The sequence below is a fragment of the Euprymna scolopes genome, chromosome 35 (assembly GCF_053919585.1).
Source record: "Euprymna scolopes isolate OS-2025 chromosome 35, ASM5391958v1, whole genome shotgun sequence".
NCBI lineage: Eukaryota > Metazoa > Mollusca > Cephalopoda > Sepiida > Sepiolidae > Euprymna > Euprymna scolopes.
The window spans coordinates 20185888-20209133 of record NC_136516.1 but is presented as its reverse complement, the minus strand read 5'-3'; the positions used below and the strand labels follow the sequence as shown (position 1 = coordinate 20209133).

Below are 23246 nucleotides of genomic sequence, written 5' to 3'. Positions count from 1 at the left end.
GTCATAGCCCTAGTTATTAATAACTATTTTAAGATATTAAAACCTTGATGCATCAATCTTTTTACTTTTTTTGCAAGGACCCATGGCGCAGTGGTTAGTGTACTAGGAAAAATCAATTGTAAAAGTGATTTTCTCTTGAAGGTTGAATGTTCAATTCTCAGTGTGGGCGACTGAAAAATACAATTGCAAATTACTTAGGACCTTTATCCAGTCATGGTTGATGGAACAAGAGCATGCTACCCCCGCATAAAGTAAATGAAGTGCTATTCGAAATTCTGTTCAAATTCCAGAGTTCAACAAGATACACCTGGAGAAAGGTTAGGTGTACAGCAACCAAAACGTGAAAAATGAGTCCAGATGAAAGCAGTAGTCTGAAGAATCCAAATAATATGAATAGCTAATCCTCATCTCAAAAATTCAGAAACCTAAAATAACTGGATTCAACATTAATATTTAAAGGGTTGATATGCCGTAAATAAAATTTGGTTCATAATTCTGTCTGAAATGCACATCTAATTGTTTTTTTCTTTTTCCTCCTCCAGTGTTTGACTGCTACTGATTATTTGACTGCTTTCCAGTACAGCAACAACGGCAGTTTGAGCCTACAACAATTTCTTGGCTTGTGTCCCGCTTTGATCCAACAACTGGACAGCCAGGCCTGTTCTCATCACCATCATCATGAAACAATCTCACACCAACATCTTTCTTCCCAAACTCACAAACATTTTGACCACGATCACAATCACACTGACCATGATCATAACCACACTGACCACCACGATCATAACCATGATCATGACCACTCGGAACACAGCAAACAAAATTGTGAAGAAAGAACTCTTAGTAATATCAAACCTGAAGGTAAGATAGGGAATGAGTCCTTCCATTTTTTTTTTCTTTTCTTTTTTTTTTTTTTTTCTTGAGCAGAAAAGCACTTTCTCCCTCTTTTTTCCCTTTTTTCTTAGCAGAAAAGCGCTTTCTTCTTTTTTCCCTTTTTCATTCTTTTTCTTTCTTTTTTTTGTTCTTTTTTCTTTTTTCCATTTTTTTTTTTTTAGCAGAAAAATGCTTTCTCCCTCTTTTCCCCTTTTTCATTCTTTTTCTTTCTTTTTTCTTTTTCTCTGCCATTTTCTTTTTGTCTCTCCCTTTCTCTCAGTCTCTCCCTTTCTTTCTTTCCTCTTGAATTTGAAAAAAAAAAAAAAAAAAAAAATTTTCTCTTGCTCTTGAAAAATGCAAATTTCCATTCAAATTTCGAAATACTGTTTCTGCTGTTTGATAATAAATCTTTCATTTTTATAAATGCATACACAGATTAAAATTACTTCAAGCAATATTAACCAAAAAAATACAAAATATTAACATTTTAATAAATATAAACATTTAACTGATCATGCCAATAATAATATTAAGATTAACTTGATTTTTGAAACAATCACGAGGTTGTTTGCTCAGCAACTGACAAAGCTAATATGCTTGCCAGCCGGTTTGCCTCGAACTCCACACTTAGACAAGCCCGTTCCACAGCTGACATCCTCACTGTAATCTTTGAACGTATATACCATTCACTGGACAAAGCGGGGGAGGGCAGAGCGGTAGCTCTAGATATATCTAAGGCTTTTGACAGGGTATGGCACAAGGGTCTCCTCAGGAAAATTAAATTGTGCGGTATCACTGGTAGAATACTTAGCATAATTAAATCTTTCTTAGATATAACCCTTATCCCTGAGTGGCTTCCGGGCCTTGATAAGTGGTGATCACTGTGTAAAAAAAAAAAAGATAAGAGAAAAATCCAGGTTGTCCTCGATGGTCGAACATCTAAACAGTGTGATATAAATGCGGGAGTGCCTCGGGTCTATTCTTGGACCTCTATTGTTCCTGATATTTATTAATGACCTCCCCGACAAAACTACCTCTGAGATGGGTATATATGCTGATGACACCACACTCTATAACAGGCACGACAGGAAAACAAATGAACACATATGGCAAAAACACTAGAGGATGACCTCCAATCTGTAGTGGAATGGGGACATAAATCGATGGTCACATTCAATGCTGCCAAGACCAAACTGGTTTCCTTCAATAACTACAAGAAACCTTCTCTGCCACCAATAGCAACGGCCAGTGACTCCGTCTGAGAGTACATCTTTCAAACTGCTTGGCATAACGTTCACAGGAAACATGAGCTGGAACAATTATATTGAAAACATTGCCAGGGCCGCTGCAAAAAAGGTAGGCTCTCTCTACCGTGCTAGAAAACTACTAACACCTGAAAGTATCCTGTATCTCTATAAGGCCACCATTCGCCCATGTATTGTCACATCTGGGCTGGTGCGTCTACTACTAGTCTCTCGCTCCTAGACAAGGTTCAAAAAAGAGTCGCCAACCTGATAGGCCCTGAACTGGCATCTAAGCTTCAGCCCCTGTCCCATCGACGAAACGTTGCATCCCTCTGCTTGTTCTACAAGTATTTTAATGGTGAATGCTCTGACGAACTGCAGACACTTGTGCCCCCACGACGCAGACACCCTCGACAAACCCGACAGGCAGCTAAATCCCACCCCCACAGTAGAGATCCCTAGATGTAAAAGATCTTTCTACTCCAGTAGTTTCTACCCCAGAACCGCTAGACTCTGGAATTCCATTCCAGGATCCTGCTTCCCTAACTGTACTGACATGCAGAAGTTCAAGTGCAACATGAAACGAGGTCTTGCTGCCCAAATCCCTACATAGTGCCCCAGTAGTTGCTGACCCTGATAGTAGCCCCCTACACCAAAGTTGCAATGTGCCTTGTTTGGGGTGAAAATGTAATATAAAAAAAAAAAAAAAAAAAGTTAATCTTGGAATCATTGCATTTGTTAATTGAATTACAAGCAAAGAAATTTTTCAGTAAACGACTTGCAACTAAGTTTTTTTTTGTTTCAGCAAACGACTTGCAACTAAGTTTTTTCAAAGATATAGTAGTTGTAGTTTTTTCAAAGATATAGTAGTTGTAGTTTTTTCAAAGATATAGTAGTTGTAGTTTTTTCAAAGATATAGTAGTTGTAGTTTTTTCAAAGATATAGTAGTTGTAGTTTTTTCAAAGATATAGTAGTTGTAGTTTTTTCAAAGATATAGTAGTTGTAGTTTTTTCAAAGATATAGTAGTTGTAGTTTTTTCAAAGATATAGTAGTTGTAGTTTTTTCAAAGATATAATAGTTGTAGTTTTTTCAAAGATATAATAGTTGTAGTTTTTTCAAAGATATAATAGTTGTAGTTTTTTCAAAGATATAATAGTTGTAGTTTTTTCAAAGATATAATAGTTGTAGTTTTTTCAAAGATATAATAGTTGTAGTTTTTTCAAAGATATAATAGTTGTAGTTTTTTCAAAGATATAATAGTTGTAGTTTTTTCAAAGATATAATAGTTGTAGTTTTTTCAAAGATATAATAGTTGTAGTTTTTTCAAAGATATAATAGTTGTAGTTTTTTCAAAGATATAATAGTTGTAGTTTTTTCAAAGATATAGTAGTTGTAGTTTTTTCAAAGATATAGTAGTTGTAGTTTTTTCAAAGATATAGTAGTTGTAGTTTTTTCAAAGATATAGTAGTTGTAGTTTGTTATTTGATCTGTTATTGACACAGTTAAGCTGGAGCTTTACTGCACCCAGTCTATCTACTTCAGATTGAGGTCCAATACACTAGACAATTGGTAGCTTGGTGTTGGTGGCTGGTCAGGTATCTATTCCAGCAAGATGTCCAGTTGTTTTTTAAAAGTGTCAGGGAACACTCTCCTTATATTTCTTATTGTGGCTGGAATACAGTTGAATATTCTTGTATCACTGTAGGTGTAGTTGTGGTGGATGAAGAATTTAATCCTCCGTGTAGTCCCAGGTGTAGTTTTTATATAGCACAGCCTCTCTTGCCGCTGGTGGCGTTCTTTCTACTATTGTGTTTGGGACCCTTCCTTCCAAGATTTTTGATAGATATATATAGATATATATATATATATATATATTATCGTGTAATAGACAGGGTCTAAATGAACAAAGTGCTCAGAGTATTACAGTTATAAGATCAATTAGATTTTTAAAAAATGGTTACAAACACTAACAATCTCTTTTAGATTTTAAACAATATCTTTATCAAAGGTTTGCGCACCGAGAGGCCTCCTTACAGTTTAAAAAAAAATATGGAAACACTCCCTTACAAAGGTTCACAAACTATATTTACTTCAATAAGCTGGTTAAAATTTGGTGTCGCCCCCCCCCTCCCATTTATGCTGATGAGGAGACAATATTCAGAAATATTTTACTTATTTCTCGATGGTTTTATTTGTCGATATCGAATGAATGAACAGATATCATTTCCGAAACAATTGTACATATAAATTTGATTTGGATCTTTCCTTCTATGAAAACTTGATTGATAATTTCACAATTATTAATCTCTCACTCTATCTCTCATATATATATATATATATATATATATATATATATAAATTTTAACATCAACTTTCGTGAGAGATGGCTTCTCTTAGCCCTTATTTTTACTTTTTTTATCACCTTGAGAGTAACCTATTTACATGTCAATTTTTCTTATTTACCCATTTTCTGAGTCTATTGCCGACACATTTTATATCGATAATCAAGTCGAATGTTGAGAAAATCCTAGTTTTCTCTTTCACAACCAATGCATGTTTTCCAAAAATCTCATTTGTTTCTGTTACAGTTTGGCTTTGGAGTTCCTTAGCAGTGATTGGCATCAGCTTTGTTGGTCTACTTGGTGTAATCGTCATACCTTTCATGCAAAAGGTCTTTTATAACCATCTTTTACAATGTTTGGTTGCCGTAGCAATTGGAGCTCTCAGTGGCGATGCTCTTCTTCATCTTCTACCACATGTAAGTTTTTTTTGTTTTTTTTGTGTGCGTGTTATTTCGAATGATTGCTGTTTGTCTATATTTGAGATGTTAATTAAAAAAAAAAAATACTCGCAAAAGTGGCAGTGTATCTGTTTGTTTGCTGGTCAGGTGCGGGTGGGGGAGAAAGAAACGCAAAGAAGTTGGGTTTGTAGATGAGTTCTTTTTATATGTGGCATTAATTTGCATACGAGGGGAATAGCTGCTTTAAGAAGGATGAATTGGGGAGGACAGTTATTTTTGAAAGCTGAGAGAAAACACTGAAGATGACAGTTATTTGTGAAGTGAAGAGGTGTTCTGTCACTTTTCTTTTCGGAATTATAGAGCTTTTTTTTTTTTTTTTCTTCATATGCAGCATTAACCCTAAATGACTCACTCATACAGCCGAATATAAATGAATATAACTGCATAAATAAAGTGGAAATTCATTCACACGCCTTGTACGTATTAATTCGGTATCAAACCAAAATAAAAGTAATTCGCTCTTACCCATCCTGCATCCACCTTTTTATAATCAATAAAACAAATTTTAAAAATTAGAACTATAAATACACCAAGCTTCAATAAAGAAAATGACAACAACAATCACTCCTGACGATGATCGGATTTACCAATTGAAAGCGCTTAAAGAATATGGCCAAACAACTACTGTGCGCCATAATATACAATGTGCCAGCCGAAATAAAAGAAAGTCTGTTTGACGAATTGAAAAGTTATCCAACAAAATCAGAAAAAAGAACTGTCGTGTTCAATCAGATGTGCTTGCTGCTAAAATATACAAACATATATACACACACACAAAGTGTGGAAATGATAAAGTTGTCACCCTAAAGAAATCAATACAACTTTATTTTAAAACTTATTGAAAAAATCCATTCGGGTAACTTGGTTATGTATCAGAGCTGACATATATTCCTTCAGCCTCAATCACTGTCTCGATATGGATTTGGTACTGAGAACATGGATATTCCACAAGTGCCAGCGAATACTCGGTGGATGGCGACGATCAGGCTGGCTTTGATGTTGTGGGAGGTTATATTGGTGATGTACTCGATATATGATCAAATGAAGTAATCCGTTCAGGTCGGGGGAGAATGGTACAAAGTCGTAGCATTCCTTCTGAATCCAGCCTGGGTCTCTTTGGACTTGTGGGCCCGCGCTAAGTCTTGCTGCCACACCAAGGGTCTGCCAACAGCCACCTGATTGAACCAGGGGATCACTGCATTCTTCAGCACATCCCGGTACACTTTGGTGTTGACTTTCAAGCCGACTTTGAAGATGTGAGATGGCATGATGTGGCCCTCTCTTGAAATCACACCAAAGACCATAACCGTGGCTGGAAGCTTCATTGAGATGTGCCCTAAACTGTCTTGACTTGCATTTTGAGAGTGCTGGCAATGGTCCTGTTGCCATAGTTTGGATCAGTAGAGAGCATGAGTCGCTCGTTTAACATTGTGTTACATCCTGTATACATATAATATATATATATATATATATATATATATATATATATATATAAAATAAATAACTCCGGATTAAGGACTATCCACTTATTAAGTGTTTTCTTTTCAGATTAAATATGTTTTTAACATGTCTTATTAACTATTTGATCTTATATATATATATATATATATATATATATATATGTAATGTTTTAAAATAATAAAACACATATTTGCTCTGCAATAGTATTGAGCACTCTCTTCAGGTTTTTACTAATTACCAGTTTTACCAAATATATATATATATATATATATATATATATATTATACTAGCATAGGTGCCCGACGTTGCCTGGATGTTTGGAGGTGTGTGTTGAGCAAAAAAAAAAAAAAAGTGGTAGTAAGAAGGCAGGCTCGAACCCGTACCACAAAGGAGGAAAAGAACGGGGGGGGGGGCTGATATCTTTGCTGTTACGACCACCGCCAAACCGGAAGTGGTGTAGGTTTTAATTAAGGCTAGACAATCGAAAGGAGAGGATGACTTTTGAAAATATTGGCGTAGAAAAGTGCCCAGTTGAAGGTGAAGATATTAATGTTTTTAGCCAATTTTTCGATATTTGTTGTCTGAAAGGTCGAACTTCAAAATGATAATGATCTTGTAAATATGCCTCCCCTCTGTCAAAAGTTTTAGGCAGACCTGCAAATATACATACATTTATATATTGCTAACTCAAAGTTTTGACCTAAACCGATTAAAAAGCTTGCCCTATCTCTGAATACCCTTTATGTAAAATTTCAAATGTTTAGACCAGAAATTGTCTGAGTAATTTCTTAGAGACTACAGAGGTCAAATTTTTTTTAGCTTTGACCCCTGTTATAACCCCTTGACATTTTTGGGCTCAAATCAAGTTATTAAGTTAGATCCATGTCCAAGCAACCTATATCTAAAATTTCAGGTGTTTAGACCCAGAATTGGCGGAGGAGTTTGGTAGAGTTCTCAAAGGTCAAACTTTGACCCCTTAACAGCCAAATTTCTGGCCGAAAACGGATTACAAAGATTTTCCCAAATCTCAATACACTGTATATCAAATTTCGAGTCTGTAGACTGAAAATTGACAGTTATTGCGTAGGGAAATGTACATAGACAGGTACACACAGACAGACACTTTCACTTTTATATTTATATATATATGCCATTCAAGTACATATTCATACAGCTTTTCTGGCACCATTGATTCCAGAATCTTTGCCAGATTAACCATTTTGCTGCATCATCCAATTTCACCATCAACACCCAATACTTACTAGATATAAAACCCTATGGTCTGCGTCGCTGGGAGCATAGTTGGGCCGCACCTTAAAGGTAACCCCACTCCCGACGGCTTGGGGTTACATTTTTGAAAATAAAATAAACTTGTCAAATAAAATTCAATAACTTTGCGTTTGGACCCTTCAAGTTTCCAATGACTTTTTAATCTTCAAAACTTTTGAGAACATTTAACTCTCCAACTCCTTGTGAATTAAAAGTCTTTAAACTGGCGAAGACTTATTCATAACTCCTTGTCGTGGCTTGGTCATCTGGTTTTTATCTTTGTCTTCATCTTTTCTTCGTCTAGTGGTCATTTTGATTATCTGTTAAGAAAACAGATTTATACTTTTTATCACCATCATCACGGTTACATCCAACAATGTGAAATCTCATGATAAAAGGACCACCCAAGAGAACTGATGTCTTGTCGCAACAAGCAAGACAACCTGGCATTGTCCAGTCCACAGTCTTTGTCACACGTATCTCAACATGTATAGATTGAAACATAAACAAGAATTAAATGCGAATAAATGGTTACAGCTGACATTTGAATTTGCATGTGGAATCATAACTCTGGTTAAATTTTAGCAAAATAAAAGGAACCTACCACCAGCAGGTGCAGAGTAAACAAATTGATTGTGCACAAATCCATCTGTTAGCAACCAGATTATCACGTTTTCGCTCGTGTTTTTTGTCGGGATTTTAAAAAGTGTCTGATCATCAAAAAGTGCTGGAAAATCAGTGTTGGACGGACCTGAACAAAAATCACCACCCCACTCCTTATAATTTTAACCGGTATTGGTATTTTTTACGACATAACCCAGCGTAGTATAAACATCCTCAACCTCCCCATGTTAAGAACGGCTTTCAGAATAAACACCACCAACCTCAAAAACTGAACTACATACTAAAACATACTATAAAAATTGGACAGCAGGGGGGGAAGTGATTCTCGTTCAAGTCCGCCAAGTGTTGCACATGTATTTCTTTTATCTTAATATTTTTTTTCTTTATGGTTGTGTGATTTTTTTAAGGTGAAGGTTTTTTGTTTTGTTTTTTTTTTTTGGGGGGGGGGGTAACTTTCATTTATATACCAATCTCGTTTGTTTGCTACAATTAATGTGTTTTTTTTTGTTTTGTTTTTTTCTGCTTGTTTGTTATTTTCTTTTTGTATTTTTTGATAAGTGAAATTTAAATTTATAGAAGGCAATACAATACAAAGGTGTAACGAATGGACACAAACGTTTACTCGATACTTTTTCCGATACAAATTAAGGTATGATGGTAGAATAAGCCATGCAGATGCATTTTTATTAATACAATATATTTGTTATATATGTGTTTGTGTATGTGTCCATGTATATATTTTTAAGTATTTTATATTTGTTGCATTCTTACTGGTGCTAGGATCAGATGGAGGATCTGTAGATTTCGGGAAATATAACTTCATCAAACGTGTGTTCAACTTTCAAGGGTGCATATGATTATCATAAAATGAGAAAAAAATATCTATTAAAAAAAAAATCTTATTAACCAATTAAGTCCCAGGGGGTGTGTGTAATATATATATATATATATATATATATATAAGCTTTGTGTAATGAATAAAATAGGGTAGAATATACATGGAAAGACAGACATTATTTTATTAGGTTGGTGCAAAAAATGTCATTTTTTATCAGATATATCATCATCATCATCATCATCATCGGCGGTCACTCGTGTCCGAGTAAGACTGTCCTCCATTGTAGCTTCTGTGGGTCCTCAGGTGAGCATAGAGCCCAATCCTAGACCCAATTTTTCTTGTGCAATTTGGGCAGATAAAGGTAGTGGTGGTGGGGTGGGGTGGGGTTGGGTTGGGTGTGTCTGGTTGATAATCTGTCCTTTCTGTGCTTGCGTTTATCCTCAGCAGCTTGATTTAGGTCACTGCTATAAAGCGCAGCACCTTCGTGGACAGCGCTCCTCCACGCCAACCTGTTCCCAGCCACGTCCTCCCATGTCTGAAGGTCCATATGAAACCGCTTTAAATTTACTTTGATGTTGTCCTTATACCTCATCTTTTGGCCACCCTGGGCACGCTTTCCCTCAACAAGCTGAGAGTAGAAAATCTGTTTTGGGAGGCAGAGATCCGGCATTCGGACAACATGACCAGTCCATCTGAGCTGCCGTTGAGCAACAGTAGCGGTGATAGTAGGAATGTCAGCCTCACTCAGGACGCTGTTGTTGGTGCGTCGATCCTTCCAACTGATTCTAACAAGCAAATCAGTTCACACAAAGTTACATTGAACTTTTGACACTAAGTTAGTGGCTTAATATTACAATGCTCATTTCATACATATATCATCGAGCAAATAATTTAAGCAAATTTCACAAGAATTTTTGAAAGGGTTCCAGCAACTCTAAGAACTTGATGAATATAGATGGATTTTATCTTTTCTTCAGAGTAATTATGCAGTAACCAGTACTATAATATATATATATATATATATATATATATAGTAAGTTATAAAATGTTTTATAACTTACTACCTAGCTCTACCTACGTATTGAGCACTGTTAAAGTAAATACTTAAAGTTTACGCATAAATTTATACTTTCGTATATTAATCTATGTGATTAAACGAAGTAGCCATATATAATATATATATTATTTCCACTGCCAGACAACATTGCAATCAGTGTTGTCTGGCAATAGAAATATATATTCTCTCACACATTCTGAAAATATATAGTTAAAGATAAAACTCAGATCAACTTGCTTTCTTGGTTGATGAAACCATCTGTCTGATTTTTGACTTCCAGTTTCAAAAATTTTGCTTGCTTACCTATTTCATAGCTGTCTTGTCTTCAGTTGGATATTAAAAGCCACTACTGCTATTCAAGGCATGCGCAAGGCCAACAATATATTTATACTAGGTTGGTGCAAAAGTAATGTCGTTTTTTGACGTTCAACTTAAAAAAGTCATAACTCCTTTCATAATAAACTTTATTGGTTGAAATAAAAACCATTAGAATCGACACATTTTTGCTGAGGAGAAACAAGTTTATTTATCCCATTAGCATAGAAATCTGGAATTCTGGAAGCGATGAAGTCATTGAAGGCCGATTCGGCATCATTTCGGCTTTTGAAGCATATTTCGTGCAGGAAGTTGTCGAGGTGCTTGAAAAAGTGATAATCGGTGGGTAAGAGATGAGGTGAATATGGCGGATGAGGCAGTTTCGTAGCCCAATTCGTTCAGCTTCTGCAGGGTCAGTTGAGCAACCTGCCGGCGAGTGTTATCTCGGGCACATATGTTGGAGCTTCTGGTGCATTTCATCAATTTCTCAGCAGTACTTCTCCGCCATAATTGTTTCGCCCGGATTCTAGAAGCTGTGATAAATGAGACCAGCCACAGACCACCAAACAGTCACAATAACTTTTTTTTTTGGTGCAATTTTGGCTTCGGGATGTGTTGTGGAGCTTCTCCGGCATCCAACCACTGTGCCGAACATCACCAGTTGTCCTAGAGGATCCACTTCTCATCACATGTCACAATCCACTCAAGAAATGGGTTGTTTTTGTTGTGCAGAAAGAGCGTAGAAGACACCTCAAAACGATGATTTTTTTTTTTTATTATCGTTCAATTCATGTGGCACCCATTTATCCAACTATTTTTGATTTCCCTATTTGCTTTAAATGGCGAACGACTTGAGTTCAACATTAATATCTCATATGGTTTTGCGAGGATTAAGGCTTTCAAATGTTTATCAACCGCAGTCAGTTGGCCGTAACCATCTTCATCTTTGAGGCTCTAGTCTCCATTGCAAAATTTCTTGAACCACACGTTCGTTAGTAGTTCCTGGGCCAAATGCATTATTGATATCATGAGCTGTCTCTGCAATTTATCGGCCTAATTTGAACCGGAACAAGAAAATCATGCAAATTTAAATTTTGTCAATACTGTTGAAAAGCCTACAAAAAAAAGAACGGTAACGAATAACATGTTGCAATAGAGATAAAAACACGCTTCAAAATGATATATAACATGGCTATATATATATATATATATATATATATATATATATATATCAATGAATTAATTAAAAAATCATATATAAAAGTAACATGTGAGGAAACGATAGTTTTTGCACCAACCTAATATATTAATACCCATATGTAGTTTAATCCTGTCAAGTTAAAGACTGATTTAACCATAACATAACTATAACCAAAGGCAAAAATTAAAACTGTTTTTCCACTTAGATGGGTGCGGTTTTGTATTTTAACTTATTTTAATGCATTTTTCTTACAAATAAATGTAGTTTAACCTGGCCAAGTTTGACTGATTTGAATATCTATAAATATAAAAGTGAAAATGTTTGTGTGCATTTTCGTGTATATCCAAGAAAGGCTTCTTTCCGAGAACTGATTGGTCGCCTCACAACTTCTTAAAACTTTTTATATCATGCCTAAATGATAATATCTACGAGTTAACAACCGAGGTCGCCTGTCTATTTAATTTGCCTGACTTTCAAAAGATAAATATTCAACAATTTTCGATCGCCGTATGTGCGTTAAGCTTTTTCATATAATAATCAAAGCGAAACGGAGCTTGATGTGATCGCCGGGAACGTCCAAAAGCAATCAGCTTTGATCAATGTGGAGTTTCTCCCTATATCAGACAATTGCTATTTAATTTGGACAATCCTCTTGTTATGGGGAGCTGGTTTAACACCCCCCCCCAGTAAATAAAATACTACCCCGCAGTCAAAGGTGACCTCATTAAGTCATTAAAACGGGCACCTGCCAATTCTAAATAGTTAAATAAATTCAAACGTGTTTCCGTTAGTATTTCGTGGTGGCTCAGTGGTTAATGTCGCACATTTTTTTTTTTTTTTTTTCTTCACAGTTTAATTTCCAACTTTGCATTAAGGGTTCGGGTTCAATCCTTCATACTTACCAAAACTTTTTCTTTTATTATATTAAACCGATTATAGTTTTTTTTTTTTCGTAATGAATTGTTTTTTCTTTCTTTTCATCTAGGCATTATCGGAGGATCATTCACATGAAATATGTCCTAATCAGTTGACTAACCATGGGCACGACAAAACTTCCATTTTAAAAGGACTGGTTGGTCTTCTTGGAATCATAATCTTTTTTATTATCGAAAGAGTTATGACCATTTTCACATTGATGCGGACAGATAAAAGAAAGGTAAATCTTAGGAATTCTTTTCCTCAAAATTCCCTCATATTAAAAAAAAAATTTTTTTAAATAAAATTTAAAAAAAAAAAAACCTGTATGAGCTACGTATCCATGATGAAATGAAAAATGTCATATTCCAAAACCTACAAACTGATCAAATAGTTTTTTTATTAACTAAGAAAATCAAATTTTATGAGTAGGATTGCCATCTTTAAAATATTTTCAAGAAACAAGGAAGATGACTCTGCAATAATTCAAACTTGCAAGATTTTTGTAATGCCTGCAAATTCCATTTATTGCTTGAAAATGATTTTATTAAAAAAAACTACTTGATTGCAAGTAGTTTTTTTTATAAATTAAATCATTTTCAAGCTTTTTACATGATTTTTTTTTATTTTTAAATGTTTTCATTTCGTCATAGGTATGTACATCATACAGATTTTTTGATACTTTTGCATCCTTTGAACCAGACGTAACTCCGTGTTTGTTCAGCTTTCTCCGGAGCATGACGTCCACAGCCAGATAATGCTGAGCGTTGCTGATGAAATCATAACGCTACATAAAAAAAATAGTAAAATTCTAAATATAGAAACATCAACAAAAATGAAAAAGAAAAAACCTGTCATTTTTTTATTTTTATTAACTGTGAAGAAACTTTTTTTTTTTTTTTTTTTTTTGTGTCAAATAATTTTTAAGCAAAATTTTTCTTTTTCAAAGAAGTGTTAGCAATTTTTTTTTTTTTTTTTTTTTTTTTTTTTAGTCCAATAAATAATTTTAAGCAATCTTTTTTTTTTTTTCTTTTTTTGACAAGTATATTTTTATTTTATAAAAGAAAATTCAAACAAATTTTTTTGGGTGGGTGGGTGGGTGGGTGGGTATGTTTTTCAAGTAATTTTTTTTTTCTTCGATGCCAGAAAAATTTCCTTAGAAACATTTTTTTTTTTTTTTTTTTTTCCCCCCTCAGACTTTTGGATGGTGAAGAGGTAGCAGACATGTATGGAAGCTCTTCACCAACCTCTTTTTGCTAGGATGCACTTGTGTTGCTAGGTTGCACATTTTAGCGATTTTTTGACCGTTTAAAATGGATAAAATTGACACTTTTGTGCTTATTAAAAAAAAAATTGATGCCTTGGATTTTTATAAAACTTTCTGAAAAGTTGTAACTAACTGATTTCTATATAATTTTGTTTGTCTATACTTCACAATAACACTTGGATGTGCTTCAGAGGCTCTTTTAGGGCTAATAAAAACACTCCATTTTTGGGATTATTTTACCATATTTGTCTGAAATTTTCTGTATATGTCTATTTAGCAGTTTTGCATGGTGCTAGGTAAATGGGGGGGGGGGCAATGCTGAACTTAGTCATTTTTTTTTTTTTTTTTTTTTTTTTTGTTATACCGTGTTCACTGTGCGCTCACTGGGGACCATGCATGCTTCACTTGTTCCATTTATAATTTTTTGAAGTTCGATAATTTCATCATAGATCAAAATTCTTGATTTTTGAGATGAGAATTAATAGTTCAAACGGTAACGACCAAGTCTGGAGCGCTATTTGTTTTAGTTTTGATTCTAGCTGATGACACCCAAGTCATATTTTATTTAACTTTTGAAATCACTACTATTTATTGGGTACAATATAATAATCAGTAGAGAATTTGCTCTGCAATGATAAATACAAAATCTGCTAGCATAGCCTCCTTAACTTTGATTTTCCTTGTATCATCTAGGGCTTTACGTTGCAAGTGAAAAGGTCACATTTGCAAGTGACTTTTCTTTTGTTTTTGTTTTTTTCAAAATGGAGACTAGAAATAATTTAAACGTTTATCTTTTGGTAATTGTGTTTCTTTCACCGACAATCTTCCAAAGCTTATTACTTATTAGAGCAAAGTTAAATATTAATATTCTTTTCTTTTTTTTTTTTTATGAAAGCTGTTTAAAAACATCTGAAGAAATTTTAACTTTTATACTTTCAAATCTGAACAGAAATGTTAGTGCATATGTAGAATTGCACTTAAAAAAAAAAAATGGTACTTGTACAGTTTAATCAAGACATTAAAAAATGAAAATATTGAAAAAAAATAAAGTTTAAATTGTATGTATCCATTATGGAATGAAGTTCTCCGGAAAAAAATTTCAGTTAATTTCATCAAGTAGTTTTTTTTTTTTTTTCAGTTAATTTCATCAAGTAGTTTTTTTTTTTTTTTTTTTTTTTTTTTACAGCAAAAAAACAATTTGTTATGATACCGAGAAAAATGTTTGATTTTTAGGAAGAAAAGCTAGTATTATGGGAAGGGAGTGTCGGCATTTTAAATTATTTCCCCGTGGTGTTTCTAAAAATCCAAACAAAAATTTAAAAAATTCAAAATGGCTCCCTTCAACATGCTGTCATAAAAACGTGTTTTTCTGCTGTAAAAAAAAAAAAAAAAAAAAAAAAAAAAAAAAATCAAATTAAGTGAAATTTTTTTTTTTTTTTTTCCCCCGGAGATCTTCAGTTCAACACGGATATGTACAATATAACCTTTTTTTCAACATTTTCATTTTTTAGTGTACAAGTACCAAAAAATATTATGATGTACATACTCCTCACTGAACAATGGTCATATCCCAAAAATCACGTGGGTTTCACTTTTCTATTTGGCTAATAAACGAAAATATTTAGTTGTCAAAGGTCGACTAAAGATAAATTTGTTTGTAGAGCCTTCTCATCCCTTCTAAGTATCTTAAATAATCCAGTTTCACATCTTTTGATATGTCCAAATAGTTTTAGTACTTTGCTTTTTGATTTAATGGAGTGACTGGTGTTGTGATCTGAATTTATTTTGATTGGAGATGTAATATGTGAGTCTGATGTGTTATTCATGAATCTTGTATGATTTTGAAATGTGTCGACTTTTAGAAGTTGTTCAATTTATGCATTCCAGAACAGGGTCATACAAACAAATTTATCTTTAGTTGACCTTTGATAACTGAGTATTTTCGTTTACTAGCAAAATCCACATGATTTTTGGAATATGACATTTTCGTTCCATGACTAGTGCAAACATCATAGCAAATTTTTCTGCCTTTTTTTTTTTAAGCGTAATTCTAAATATGCACTGAATTTTGTTTAGACATTAAAGTATAAATAGTCAAATTTCTTTTTTCTTTTTTTTTTTTTTTTTTTCTTTTTTTAACAACCTTTGTTAAAGTATATATAAAAGTAATCTTTTGATGAATAAACGGAATATTTTTTTTGTTTTTCTAGAAACGAAAGCGAAATTGCTCTCAGGTGGCCACCATCACAGAAGGAGAAACTGATGGTGGTGGTAAACTGAGCACGCATCGAAGCCGCAACTCTCACTACCAATCGTGTGAGGATGTCGTCATGATGGTTCATCCCAACAGAGGTTTGTATCACGTTTAAAATTCGTCTCGAACCACTTGTAAATATTTTTACAGAATTATGAAAAATTTAGTTTTATGGTTGAAAACAAAATAATTTGGCGGTTTAACTCATTTTATTGATCTATTATGAAGGCCGAAAAGTCGAACAATGCAGCGATTCATTGAATACCGTCACCATGCGTAGGAGTTCCGACTTGTTTCTTAACATGTTATATTTTTTTTATTTACTTGTATATTGAAAAATAAATATAATAAAGAATTTTATTTTTTTTTTTTTTATATTGCAAATATTGTTTTAGTTGTTTTGTTTTATAATAGTTTTCTTTTCATTCAATTTTTACTGCCAAATAGAAAGTTATCCTTCTGAAAAAAACCCTTTATTTAATCTACTAACTTGGGTGCCCGGCGTTACCTGGAGGTGTGTTGAGCAAAAAAAAGTGGTAATAGGCAGGCAGGTTCGAACCTGTACCCCGAAGGAGGGAAAGACCATGAAAGTCTTTGCTGTTACACCCATCGCCAAACTGGAAGTGACGAATGTTCAAATTAAAGCTAGTCAATCGAAAAGAGGGGATGATTTTCGAAAATATCTGCGAAAAAAAGCGACTCCTCCCTGTAGAAAAGTGCCCAGGAATTAATGTTTTTAGCCAATTTTTCGATATTTGTCTTCAGAAGGGTCAAGCTTCAAAACGATAACTGATCTCTTGAAAATCTGTTGCCTCTGTCGAAAGTTTTAGGCAAACATACATACATTTAAGCAGACAGATGAGATTTAAATTATAGACTAGCCTGGGTGTTCGGCATTCATTGCTTGGGTGTTTGGAAGTGTGTGTTGAGCAAAAAAATAAATAAATAAATAAAAGTGGTCGTAGACAAGCAAGCCTGAACCTGTACCGTGAAGGAAAAAAAAAGTGACGTCTTTGCTGTTGAGTCCATTGCCAAACTGGAAGCGATAAATGTTTAAATTAAGCCTAGTCAATCGAAAAGATTGGTGAAAAAAAGACGACCCCTCCCTGTAGAAAAGTGCCTAGTTGAGGATAAAAGAATTAATGTTTTTGGCCATTTTTTTGGTATTTGTCGTCCGAAGGGTTGAGCTTCAAAACGGTACTGATCTCGTGAAAATCTGTCGCCTTTGTTGAAAGTTTTAGGCAGGCATACAAACATACATACATACATTTAAACAGACAGGTGAGATTTATTTGTACAGGTGTCCTTTATTTGTACTTATGTAGTTTAAATTTGAATTATATTCTTTTTTTAAATTATCATTTAATTTCTGTTAAAATATTCCATGTTTTTTGAATTATTAAACATATAAAAAAAATTGCATAACGGTAAATTAGCATATTTGAAAGTTTTTTTGTTTTTCTTCCCCACCCCCCACACATATTTTGATATTTTAATACTGAAAAGAAACAAGTCAGAACTTTTACACATAGTGACAATATTCATTCAATCACCACATTGTTTGAGAAGAGTAGAATGCATTAAACTGGCAAATGACCAAAGATGGTCGTTAATCATGCTATAAACATTTTTATTTTTATAAAATTTTATTTTGTAAAATTAAATTTATAACATGATATAAGCAATTCTTAATGCTGCAATATTTTAAGTTATAAATTTATATTTTTTACTAGCATATCTTGTCCTTTTTCTTTTCCAGTTTTAACTAGTCCTTTCTTTTCCATGTTTAAGCTTAACCATGTTACTTTTCATGCTCACATTTTTCTATTGTAATAGATGTATGGATGAAATGTATTTTTTTTTTTTTTCTTTTTTTTTAAGATAATTTTTTTTAAATAAAAAAAAAGTCTTAGGAATTGTAAGTCGTGTTTTTAATATTTTGACATATTTTTTCTATTTATTTATCTTTACTTGAGATATTGATTTTGGATTATCTTCTCTTTTCTGCTAGTAAACCTCTTCTAAAAAAGGACAGAAAAACATACTTCTGGCGAGTTAAAGTGCACTTTTTATTTTTATAAAATCCTTTCTCCCAAATCAGCAAACTTAAAATCTGTTTAATGGTTGAACTGCATGCACAAGTTTTGAACAAAAATATGTGTCGGAAATTGCTGTGTGCATAAATTAATTTGTTCACATTCTCTCCACACATAAACATATCTTCACCGAAATTCTAAAAACATGGAAATTAGTGTAAGGAGCAAACGGATTTTTTTTTTTTTTTTTTTTTTTCTTTGCATGGTGCACAACTCAAATTTACATATGTTAAGGCCTGAAACTGCACCGTTTGTTCATTTTCACCCGGATTTGACGTCCCCTGGGGACTTTTGGGGCTAAATGGGGGTTTTCGTGACTACTAGCTTGGAGAAGTTTAAATGTAATGTGAACAAATATCTTGCTTGATGCTGTCCAACTCTCAACAATTCTGTTAGACATGATCCCAAATCATAGTCCCTTATGCTCCAAGTGGCAACAAGCCTTGTTTGAGGTGAAAAATGTTGTTTTATTAGTTTGGCCCGCAACTTATTGAATGACATGTTTATATCGACTTTAATATCGGTTGAACTTGCGATGCAAACAAACGTGAAATGTTGTTTTGATAAAAGCTTTTTCAAAATATCAAATGTAAATGAATTGCATACAATTTTTTTTTGTTTTTTACCCCTTTTAAATTGGCTTTGTGAGCCTCATGAAAATATTTCCTGGTCCCTCATTGAGAAACGTTGCTTTACGAGACTAAGAGTTTCTGATAACACAGCGATATGACAATGGATGAAACATGAAGGTAATAGTCAGTTAGCATACTTCCTAACTTCCGGCATGGATGCTACCAGAAGTGGTAACAAAGCAAATTAGTCCCTTCACTTTTATTGTTCTTCAGTATTTCTAATTGTGAAATGACTTATTGCAATAAGATAGAAAAAAAGGACGTGAATGAAAAATATACAATAAAAATTAACAAAATTAATAAAAAAAATAACGCAATTAGACTTTATTTGCAATTTTAATAGCAAAATTAAAAAATAAGTTTTTATTTTATTTGAAATTTTATAAGAAATATGTTTATGAAATTTTAAAAATAAAAATTTTATTTACTTTTTTTTTTTTTTTTTTTTGTAATGTTTACGAAAGTATAAAAATAAAATTATTGTAATCAAGATTGTAATTGTAATCAAAATAACAAATAAAATTATTGAAATCAAAATAACATTTCAAACCTCATAAAAAACAAAGTACAAATAGATATTTCCTTGCCAACCATCACATTGCACTAAACGGGTTTCAAATTTTGTCCAAGTTTTTCATTACTGTTTTCGTTATGTACGGTTCCATGGCTTTCATTGCTTCATGAACTGAATAGTTCATTACTTAAAAAGATTTTTAAACGCATTTTTAATAATTCTTTAAAAAAAAATTTTTTAAATAATAGGACCAAATTAAAATAAGACCAAAATTAACTTTTTAATGATTATTAAATAAAAAAAAAAAGATCAGAAAAATGTAAAAAAAAAAAAAAAAAAAAAAAAAAACATGCACAGGGGAGATATAGATGTGAGAAAAAAAAATGAAGGAACTGATTTGCTTTGTCACCGCTTCTGGTAGCAATCATACCGGAAGTTAGGAAGTACGTTAGCTGACTATAACTAACTTCCTTGTTCTTTTCTTGCTGTTGCCCAGGAGAAACTTATTCAAAAGTAACACTGCGTAGAGCAGGGGGGGGGGGTCTTAATTTTAGTAGTGCATAGAGGTTTCCTTAATTAAGTGCTCAATACCCTGGATAGAGCAGGTAGTAATCCAAATATGAGTAGGCTTGATTTTAGTAGTGCTCTGGACTCTAGGTAAAGCAGGTATGTTTAAACACAGTGTCAGCCAGGATAAATAACTTCTGTCTTTTTTCCTTGGCTGTTGCCGGGGAGCCATAACAGTGCTCAATAGAAAGAGCAGGTTGTAACCCAAAGATGGTTTTAGCAGTTTAGTTTAATAGCCTTTGATGGGAAGCAATAATCCAAAGTACTCAACATCTTGGGGATGCTTTTTGTAATGCTCTCAAAGCCTTTTTTAATTTTAAAGATGTTCAATATTAATGACTATTGCTAACATGGATCTGCCTTTTCTTCCGAATCAAATTGGCAGCTGTGTGGACGGCAGCAATTGAAAGCCATCCAAAGATGCAAACATCAGCAAACAAAATAAAACTTGTTTCAAAATCTCTATTATAGAAAAGTCTGTGTGTGTGTGACTTCCTTCCTAAACGGCTGAGCCTATCTTTTGCAAATTTCACACAATAGTAATTTATATATCTGGAAGTGTTCTTAGATTTATTGTCATCTGGAGATATAGCTCGGTGGTAGAGCATTCAGCTACATATCGAAGGGTTCCCCTGTTCAAGTCCGGGTGTATCGCACCATTTTATTTTAATTTTTTCTTATTAAGGAGTTCAATTTACGATAAAAGAAGAGGTACCATTTAAAATCGCTGCAAATCATTTTTTCATTTTCATATTTTAAAACTAAAGATTAATCAGTAGTGACTTTTCCAGGGCATTCATCGTCAAGCCCAAATATCAGCTGACGTGATATTGTAAACAAACATGGACAGAATTTGATGAATGATATTATCATTGTTTTTATATTTATTTATTTTTTATTTATTTTTTTTTTTTTGTTTGCAAATTAGCCCGCAGGGAAAATAATCTCTCGTAATATATAATAATCAATAGAGGATTGATTCTATAATATTACATACACAATCTGCATAAATTAAAATATCATGTTTGAGTGTATTGTATGACCGGGCAACGCCAGGCGGTCAGCTAGTATGAAATATAAATGAATAGCTAACATTTTTTTATTTTATATTTATTTATTTTTTTTCTCTAGCTTTAAAAGATTTGGCTGAAGACAGCCATGCTGACTTGATAGAGTGCAGCCACCAGCAGGTTCACCAGTCGGACGAGGAACACACAACAATGATGTCACCATCACATAACAACACAAACAACGATCACTCCCACTTTTATCAATCACACGGCCACTCACATTTCCCATGTTTAGACTCTGATGGTCACAACATTCCAGCCATGGCATGGATAGTTGTCATGGGTGATGGTATCCATAATTTGTGTGATGGTTTGGCAATCGGTGCTGCTTTTGGTTACAGTAATACCATTGGCTGCAGTACCGCTATCGCAGTTCTTTGCCATGAACTGCCTCATGAAATCGGTGAGTATATTTTACAGATCGTCCACAAATCTAAGGCAATACCAGGTTTTGGTAATTTATTAGTTTAAGGCTGTTCTTCCCAACCTTTTTTATGTGGTAGCACACAGTTTTTTTTTTATTTTCACTGCGCACTTATAAAAAAATATAAATATTTTCTACTCATAAATGCTTTTTTTTTTTCTTAATATAAAAAATAGATTATATAAGAATTTTTATTCACCTAAATGAATATGACCTGTATTCTGTATATCTGGTATAAAATAATGGTGAATATCAGTGGGATGGTTGTGCCTGGTGTTTTTTAACTACTGCAGCAATATTTGGGCAAATGTGAGAGACACTCTTAACTCTTCAATATTTTTAAGTCTTTTTTTTTATTTTTATTTATTTTTTTTTAATGTTATTTAGGTGAGAAAATCCCAGTTCACATAAGTATGAAGTTAAGAATTGCAGCAAGATTTTTTTTTTTTTTTTTTTTTTTTTTTTTTTCTTAAGCTTCTTGCATCAAGTGGTTTCATGCCTTGTCTGGAACAATTTCCATTAAAAAGTCAAAAGAAAAACAGTAGTAGATGTTTCAAATCAAAATTTTTTTTTTTTTTTTATGTCTAAAAATGTTTAACATTGCCACATAACAAAAAAAAATAATACAAATTTATTTTGATAGCACATCCAAAAAATTATGACTGTCTGAATTTTGTTGGAAATTGGGAAATTTTCAGTTTTTGTGTGCTCTTGTTTCAGAAGCCAATTTTAGTGCATAATTTTAGTGAATGAAAAATCTTTATAAATGCAATCCTGTGATAAATGAAAATTAATTTTAAAGAAAGCAATAAATATTTGATCAAACTGGATTAAAGATCCGACAAAATTTCATTACTACTTTTTTTTAACAAAAACAAATGATGTAACTTTGTTCAAGTTTCATTTCAACAACGCATGGAATCTTTAATAGCAAGTTAGTATTAAAACCAGGAAGATTAAATCTGAGCACTATAGAGAGATTGTGCAGAACAGGAGACTTTGTTGGTTTGGTCACATTGAAAGAATTGGTGAGAGTTCTCTAGTTAGATTATAGAACAATTGAGGTAGTAAGGTGAGTTCATTGAGGAAGATTAAAGAATGGAGGTGGGGGGTAGAATGGCCTTTATAGAAAGAACAAGACTTGTTTAAAGATAGTTTAGGTTTCTAAAAAGCTGTCCCAGCTACCATGAAAAACTAATGTAAACTGAATACAATGGTTCATACTAAATAAAAAAAAAATAATGGTGCTTTTTCAGAATTGCTCCTATATTAAAAACAAAAATATCTTGTAATGTTGCAGGAACAAACAAAAATAAATCGGAAAGAAATACATATCTGACTTTTTTTTCCTGTTTTAACACAAGTCATTTATTGTTAATTTCCAAACAATGCCTGCTTTTTTTTTTTTTTTTTTTTTTTGTAATACTGTTCATTTCATCTGTCGTGAGATTAACAAAACCCCTGCCATGTGGAATTGTCTTCCGTTTTCCTGCTTTCCGGCTGACTACAATATGGTTGTCTTCAAGTCTAACGTAAATAAGTTCTTGATGAGCCGTTCCAAAGAAGTTATCAAATTTATCAAATTTTCATTACTAATGATTATTATATTGTCCAATTTCTACTGTACACTCTTTAACCCTTATCCTTGAGTGGCCTCTTAGCCATGATAATGTGTTGATGCCTATGTAAAAAAAAAAAAAAAAATCTCAACACCAGCTTAGAAGTCTCTTATTGCCACCACAGGGCCACATGTCCATCTCGCCTGGTACCTCTTACCTTCACTCCCGGCGCACTTTTTCCTTCTCTCCGATCACGTGCTGTCCAT

The 23246-nt window shown here is 33.2% G+C and overlaps 1 protein-coding gene across 1 annotated transcript in view; it reads left to right on the top strand.

Moving 5' to 3' along the window:
- LOC145259725 (zinc transporter ZIP6-like) overlaps positions 1–23246 on the top strand; it is an 83392-nt gene that overhangs the window by 50849 nt on the left and 9297 nt on the right. Inside the window, exons 2-6 of the mRNA XM_080117414.1 lie at positions 543–861; positions 4706–4875; positions 12668–12838; positions 16075–16216; positions 21059–21400. Of these exons, the coding sequence (XP_079973540.1) occupies positions 543–861; positions 4706–4875; positions 12668–12838; positions 16075–16216; positions 21059–21400 (1144 nt within the window). The remainder of the gene's footprint in view (positions 1–542; positions 862–4705; positions 4876–12667; positions 12839–16074; positions 16217–21058; positions 21401–23246) is intronic.